Source organism: Teleopsis dalmanni, chromosome 1, assembly GCF_002237135.1.
Source record: "Teleopsis dalmanni isolate 2A chromosome 1, ASM223713v2, whole genome shotgun sequence".
Lineage (NCBI taxonomy): Eukaryota > Metazoa > Arthropoda > Insecta > Diptera > Diopsidae > Teleopsis > Teleopsis dalmanni.
Window position 1 is genome coordinate 1,410,019 of NC_051846.1, and position 8,105 is coordinate 1,418,123.

The 8,105-nt window shown below is 29.3% G+C and overlaps 1 protein-coding gene across 1 annotated transcript; it reads left to right on the top strand.

Moving 5' to 3' along the window:
* Nucleotides 1-2,968: 2,968 nt before the first annotated feature.
* On the top strand, nt 2,969-3,964 carry LOC119673104 (yemanuclein-like). Its single transcript, XM_038084335.1, has 4 exons — nt 2,969-3,296; nt 3,353-3,673; nt 3,740-3,816; nt 3,875-3,964. Exons 1-3 carry the CDS (start codon nt 3,102-3,104, stop codon nt 3,800-3,802), a joined length of 579 nt encoding a protein of 192 aa, XP_037940263.1. The 5' UTR covers nt 2,969-3,101; the 3' UTR covers nt 3,803-3,816; nt 3,875-3,964.
* Nucleotides 3,965-8,105: the final 4,141 nt, after the last annotated feature.

Sequence of the window (8,105 nt, forward strand, 5' to 3'; positions counted from 1 at the left end):
AGCTGGTTTATTATTTCGTTCTAATATAAAACAGCATGTGAATTTATTAAAAAAATTTAACAGCAAATTGACAAAACTCAAAGTTAGAACAATAACGGCTTCAATCAAGTACGGCTTTGGGTCAGTTTGATAATTAACACAACTGTGAGCTTCAAGTTTGGAAGACACGAGTTCAATCCTTGATACTTGCAGTCTTGAAAAATTATTTACGAATAATTAAATACAAGAAATATTTTCAAAAAACCACTGATGATGGATCATGACCGCAATACTCGAAACAGCTGAGGGGTCACTTTGAAATTCAATTAATAAATAATTAAAACTCTGTCGTTGTAATTCATTACTGTTCAATATACCTCTTTATTAAAACAACAGTTTCTATTGAGACACATGTTTTTTTTCGTCATAATTGACTTCAAAAATTCAATTGGTGACTATAGATTATAGTCACGTTATTGGTTTGTCATGTCATTATTATATTAGTGATACTTTCATTAAATATTAACTTAAAATTAACTCATTCTATAATTTTGGTCTTGATATATTAAAGATTTGATTTGACTTATTTTTATTAATAAAAATTATTACTTTTCTTATTCAATTTAATATCTGTAATGTATCTATCTGTCATGCCAACATTTACTGATTCAACTAAGAATTCATCTTAAAGTAGTGTGCAATTTTGAAATCATCATCAATTTGCGTAATTTAACAATTTTACAGTTTTGAGTTCAAAGCACGTATCTTGCAATGGCACAAAATATGTCATTCTAGTGTTCTTCCTAATAGTAGCCGTTGTTGTAGTTGTCCTTGTCATTGCCAATGTTGTTGTAGAGAAGCTCAAAAGTGTTGATGAATGAGTTGAATGAGCTGAATATGAATTGACATTTCGACATGGTTGCATTTTGAGTAGTTAAATCAGTTGTAAATACGTTTGGAATTATAAAAAATGTCAAACTGTTTACATTGACATTTTGATTTGGCTTCCTCCGACTAGAGAGCAGTTAAAGTAATTTGGTGAGATTATCCTATGTGACAGAGTCTTAGTATATACACAGAAAGAAAACGTTTTCAGAAAAATAATCATTTGCTAAATTTAAACTATTTAAATATTAAAAAAATGAAAAATGATGGCTATTGTCAGCTTAAAATACATAACATATTTCCAACTAATAGTACTGTGAAGCAGTTTATTCTAATTGCACCAAAACCCATAAGATCTTAATTTTGTACTATGAGGGTAGTCTTAAGGACCCTTTTTATAGAGTAAAGTATTATAAAATTTATTTAATAAAATTTTCACTGCCCTCAAGTATTTTTAATTTTCCTCGTGCGTACATATGTGTGGCACATATATGGGCTTACCTCTGCTTAGTGTAATACATATGATTAAAATAATATTCTTGCCATTATTAAAGTTTTCATACTTTCAGCGCGTTACACATCAACTTCAATTTCGAAATGGGTTAAATGTAACTTTAGCTGCTTTTAATAGAAGCACGTATCCTGCATAAATGTGCACATCTTCAGCACCATTTAAATCAGCGCGCGAAAGCAATTTTACGCCAACTTACTCTATTCAACTTTTTGCAAGCAACAATTTTTCTTAATGTGAATATGGCAATGTACTAAAACTCACTAGTACAGTACCACTAAAAGAAGAACTTATAGTGGTACCGAGAGCGAAGCAGAAGACTCATAACTTTTCCGCGTTACAAAATGTATGATTGCGTTGAGTAGCAGCAGAAGCAGGAGAAGCAGGAGAAGCAGCAGTTGCACGAATAGTAAAAGCAACGCATTGGAGGAACACACATGAATTGTAGCAGAAAATGGTTTCAACTTTATAAATATAAATTTGTACCTGAGTTTTTTCCTGCAACTTCTTGTGTTCCGAGGACGAAAAGTATTTCTTTACATACCCTACAACAAATGTTGCAAATTCTTATTGCAAATTGCTCAACCATATCACGTGCAACATAATTTTTTCCATGTGAGTTGTAAAGCGAAATTTTTAAATTGCGAAATATCTGCAGATATAAATGCATTTGGTGAAGATGGATCACACAACGCAACATAGCTAAGCGGCAAATACAGCGACATATCTTCAACAGAGCGGGAAAGTAGGAAGTGCTCAGGCAAACGGAAATGAAAAATGCGTTAAGATGCTGAACGGCACTACGGATATCGCTTGTTAAGTTGTAATGAAATTAACACTCAAGCCTGGTGTTGATGTGACTGCTTTCAAATTTTCCAAACGAGACAGTTTTCAGTGTTGGATAAAAATATTTCCCCACTGATATATATGAGTGCTTCACACCTCTAAAATAATATGTCACATTGTCAAATAATAAAATAATGTGATGAGAGAAAATTTATGTATGAATAGGTTTTTTTGATAATTTATTCTCAACGTAAATAAAATTATTTACTTGACGGTCTTAAATCCAAACAACTAATGAGTAAGCAGTAACAGCGATTAGTATTGAATTTCCATTTCTTGACATGTGGGTCTTTATTTTACAAATAAAATTTGAGATAAAAATCGTCTCCGATTTAGTCAAATTTTTTTTATAAACATAGTTTTTATAACAAAAATAACCATATCTGAGTAGAAAATTTGAAAACTTTTTTCCTAGGACAGGGGCCCTTTATGGTTTAGAAATTTTTGTCCAGTGCAATTTGTAAATTGCCATATCTGTCAATGACAAAGACTTCAATTTTTTTGCGTTGAAATAATAATTGATTAAATATTTACAATTTATATACAAACATTAAACATTAATTTAAAAACAATAGTTAAAATATACATAAAAATCTTTATTTTTGTTCTTAGTTTAGATATGTCATAAAATTTTATTTAAAAACTAAAATTTTCCCTAAAGACATTATTCTCATAAGAATTATACTCATAAGAACACTTATATATTACTTATTAACACTGTTAATTTTTTATTTTTATTTTGCAACACTGAATCCGAATGGTAGAAATGTTCACAACCTACGAAATAGTGTAGGCAGCATTTTTAATAAAACAATAAATCTCGTCTTTCCAAATATTTTCCATTCTTTCGTAAAATAAAAGTGAAACTATATTGTAGAAAATGGATAATTGGGATTCCGAATCTGGTTCTAGCGAAACATCTCAATTCGAACTGGATTTTGTTGATTTGTGTAGTAACGCTTACAGTAACAAAAATAATGAGGGCAAGACTGTTCGCTTCAATGTCGACTTATTTTCAAACGACAATTCCAACTATTCGATTTTCAATTATGTAGAACTGATGGCCTTTCAAGAAGTTATATAAAATTCTAGTTAATTTATTTGTAATCTATAAATTTTTTTCGATTTTAGAAGGAAGAAAGTAAATCAAAAGATGAATGCGCTTCAGACACATTTACCAGAGATGGCGCTGCACAAAAAGCTAATAAAGTAAATAAAAAAAAAACAAAAACAGATAACAAAAAAAATAAAACACAGAATCGTAATGACATAGGATTTGGGTACGATGCAAACGATTCGTTTATTGATAATTCGGAAAAATATGATGAGTTTGTACCAGAAGATCTTGATACATGTCATAGAGGTTTATATATCAATAAGGGTCTGCTGATATATAAAAAAGTAGGAACAATTTGTAATAAAACTAACGTTAAAGTTACGATTGATAGTGAGGTTAAATTATAAATACTAATTTTAATGATTTAAATAAACATTTCTTTACATTATAAATGGATATAGTTACAACTCATGAAGGTTAGGAGAAGTCAAAGACGGACTCAGTGTTCAGTTTCCAGATTTTGAATCTTCAATACCAGGTAATGCTATTGCAGGATGCAGTGAATAGTTTACAATTAAAAAGTGTTGTATTTGCAGCTCCAGCTACCGCAATGGATCTTACTAAGACCTTTACACAGAACCGCAAAGAAGTCATATTATCATAACAAGAAAGACTGAAAATTTAATGGTGCACATTTAATAAAAACATGAAATATAAAAGATTAATGTTATGCATAAAAGTTAATATGTTATATTAATGTTAATGTTAAATGTTGTTTAAAAAAAATATCATGAAGTTAATTAATGTCTAAAAATCATTAACGTCTATTTAAGCATGTACGCAACAGAAGCTATGTTTATATATCACAGATTATATATCCGTCCCCAGAATTCAGCAGATTTGGGTGAAATCATTATTGACATGAAAGAAAAGGCTTTACTACTATATTTATAGATACAGGACGCTGATGCGCTGAGTGGAAAGATATGAGTGAATGAATATTACGTTTTACGGATATAATGAAAGAGACGCCATTATGAACACGATTGGAAACAGTGACAATATAGTGGCTCATCAACAACAAATATCAATCCGCAATATTAATATATATAAAATATTTAGAAGGGTTTTCGAATATAAAATATTTATAAGTGACTAATATTTATGGGTGATTTTGATTAAAATACTTCTAAAATAGAAATGTCGTCACGCCGAGGCTTAATAGTAACTCGTTGGGCAAATTATGTATCTAGTAAATTTAATAAAATCCATATGTATTAAAAATAGATAAATTGTCTAAATAAATTGATTTTTATTGCTTTTTCAATAAGCACATTGTACAACGTAGCTACCTTTATCGACTATGTGACCAACATCATATAGAATAAATTCAATTATGACAAACAAACATTTAAGTCATTTGAATAATTTTATATTGACAACTTTCTAGAAGTACTTCGCCTAAGATATTATAATTGTAAGGTCTTAAGACTCAATTAATTGATACATAAGTGTTTACGACTTAAGTCAAAGCGACAAAAATTTTTATAAACTTTTGTATTTTTTTTAACAATCTATTTAATAACCTATCTTCATAATCATCACACCATAATTGCTACAAGTGTCTCTGGTCAATTCTGGTTTCGTGATATTCCAAGCAGGATTATTTTAGTTTTTTGTAACTAACATACTTGTGCTGCAAGGTAATTCGCACTCAGCTCTTGGTTGTAGTATCCCTAGAGTAGCGTATGGAAACAACCGCTTTTACGAAAATAAGCCACATTACTGTTTGCTAAGCATTGAAGTTTCAAAGCCATATATAAATTATTTTAGGACCATTATCATATACAGCTTTAGCTTCGATAGTAAGACTTCAGGACTTAAAAAGTAGTGGATAATCAATGCTTTTATATGTAAGAAAATACATATTCATTATTGGTAGTTATTTTATATAAATGCTAAATAATATAAACAATCAGGTAACATTAAATTATTATGATTATAATTATTATAAACTCGATGAGTTTGAAACTTCTTTGAATTTTAATAAAACCTAAGACATTGTTTAGGAAGAGATGATACAGTTACTAAAATTATCTTAAGAATAACTCTCTATCATGTTCAATATAGATTATTGAATGTAACGTATATAGAAGTAGATTTGAAGTACATACTTTCTTGACTTCTCAGATATAGAATTTATATGATTCCTCACATCATAAATTTATGACGTTTTAGCGAACTTGATATGTTAATATGTCCTTCCGTGTAAATTAACTCATTTAAAGAAAATGTAATAAATAAAAATGGAAATTATTTAATGTGTATATTACTCATCAAAAAGAAAAAAGAAAGTGAAAAACTACAACCATAAAAATGAATACATTTAAATTCAAAATAGCCCTCATTGTACAAGTAAACCTCATTCCGCTAAAATGTGTTGCATTCTTCACACCCTCAACATAAATTCCCTTTAATCTTTTCTGCTTTTATGAAATTCTTTATGCAAAAATATGGCCTTAATTCTTTTCTAAAAAGGCGCATATAAACCATGGTTAAGCCGAATCCCAGCGGAAAAATAAGCATAATTATTGTATAAAGCAAGCGTTTGAGCGTGTAAACATAAAAGTTTACTCCAACGTACAATTATGACCTGTTGAACCCGCATAAGGAAGTTTTGTGCTGAAACGCGGAACACAAAATTTTATTGTCCTTTTTTAGAACTTTTAAAGTTAAAATCATTTAAATTCACATTTTGTAAATTTTTTTAAAAAAAGCGTAGAGAAAATATGTAAAAAATTTGTAAAATATATACTTTTTATGGCTTTCTGAATTTTTGGTAAACAACTGTTACCACGTCTATGTTGGTCAAACCTTGATTGAAACATCTACAGAAATGTATTTTAGAGTTTTGATTTTGCAAACCTATTGCAGTATTAGAATAAATATAAATAAATTTATATTTACTTAAATAACAGTATATTTTAATTTTTTTTTTCAAAGTGTAAATAATATTTATTTACAAATGTATCAATATCATTTTTAATATATAAATATATTTTGTTTCATTTTTGAGCTATAATAATTATTCAATAAATTGAAATTTAAAAAGGATTAGACACTTTTAATACATTTAAATTTGTTATTGGTGTGTTCTTTATATATTAGCTATATTTTTTATTTTTTTAAATAGTATATAGTACGACAATTTTGTGGTAATATTATATAAAATATGTTGATAGTCTTCATAAGTTTACTTTTATATTTATGTAAATTTATTGAATATGTATTTTAATGACCTAATGTTAATAATGTTTAAGACTTGCAGCACAATGCCTTCATATTTATATTGGAATTCGGTCGACTCCGACTTGCAATTTCGGGATTTAATATAAAATCTTTAACAATAATTTCAATTCAATTCAATTTCTATGCACTGCGAAGGAATGTAACTAACTTTCAAGCGGAATGGATCTACCAAAACCATCGTATTGCAATACTGACTGACAGCCAAGCAGCTATAATGGCACTCATTTCTTACCAGGTAATATCCAGACTGGTACTAGAGTACATTGACAAGATCAACAATTTGACTGAAACAATTAGCCGGGACATGCTAAAGAAGTAGCAGCCAACCTCGCAAGAAGAAGTGCGACTTCAATAATGATAGGCCTAGAACATTTCTGCGGTCTACGCAAACTCTATCCCTTTTTATGAATGGCGCAGAGGAAAAGGAAATAGAACTACATTGGGAAGAACTACTAAGACTATTGCAATCTAAAATGCTTTAACGCACTTACGACCTAAAATGCTCCAAAGATTGCATAGAACGAACAAAGAATAACCTAAAAATTATTACCGGAATACTAACCGGTCAATGCAGATTGAATATTGAATGCTTAAGATATGTTGCAGAATATTTCGGACCACTATTCTTGAAGGTTGAATGTATTTTTGTTACGGAGACCATTTGGTGTTCTTAATTTAATTCTTGCCCACGAAGTGCCCAAATAAGCTGCGAATAATAATCGCAAATTTGAAATCACTGGATCTTCCAAAATATACTATTTTTTTCAACTCCGGAGACTTCGTTGCTATGGGATTAATTAAATAATTGAATTACTTAGATTTTTAGTATAACCGAATAATATGAACAGCACTTAGTACTTGTCAAAAATAATAATGTAAGGGTCATTTTTATATTATCAAAACCATCTTCAAGCGTTTTCATGAAATTTAAGAAAAAACTATTTATATCATACTTTTAAGATATTTATATTAAACAAATATTAGACAATTATCAATTATCAACGTTATTATCTGCTTAACAGTATTTAGCTTAACAGTGTTTAAAAGAAATTAATTTAAATCATCTTTTCTCCATTCACGGAGCAACACAATTGGTAAATTAATAAAGGGGCATGATCAATATCATGTCCTTTCTTGAAACTAAATTAGAAGAATAAAAGAAACACATCAAAATAAAGCAACTCAGGCTAGAAGCCACAAAATTGGAATAGCTTGGACGTAAACTAAAATTTTCCGTATATACATTATGCAATATTAACAGCTTCAAAATAAAATCAAGACCTTGTCCCTCAACTGTTGCTGAAGAAATTAAAACTCAAACGAAAGCTCACTCTAAGCAGCTTCAGATGCATATAAAGAAGAAGTAGCTGGTAGGCTACTCGATCCTATAGGCCTATTTCAACGACTTCATCGAAGAAAGTCACATGCTTTCATGGTCATTTAAATTAAAATGGAGAGTTCAGAAATCTCTTAGTAAAAGTTTGTGATGGCATCAAAGGGAAACTATAATTAGTCGCA

What these genes read in the sequence shown, in the direction of transcription:
- LOC119673104 (XM_038084335.1), top strand. Translation starts at nt 3,102, where the DNA reads ATGGATAATTGGGATTCCGAATCTGGTTCTAGCGAAACATCTCAATTC. An exon ending in AACTGATGGCCTTTCAAGAA is followed by an intron (nt 3,297 to 3,352) that starts GTTATATAAAAT and finishes TTTCGATTTTAG; the next exon opens with AAGGAAGAAAGTAAATCAAA. An exon ending in AAGTTACGATTGATAGTGAG is followed by an intron (nt 3,674 to 3,739) that starts GTTAAATTATAA and finishes AAATGGATATAG; the next exon opens with TTACAACTCATGAAGGTTAG.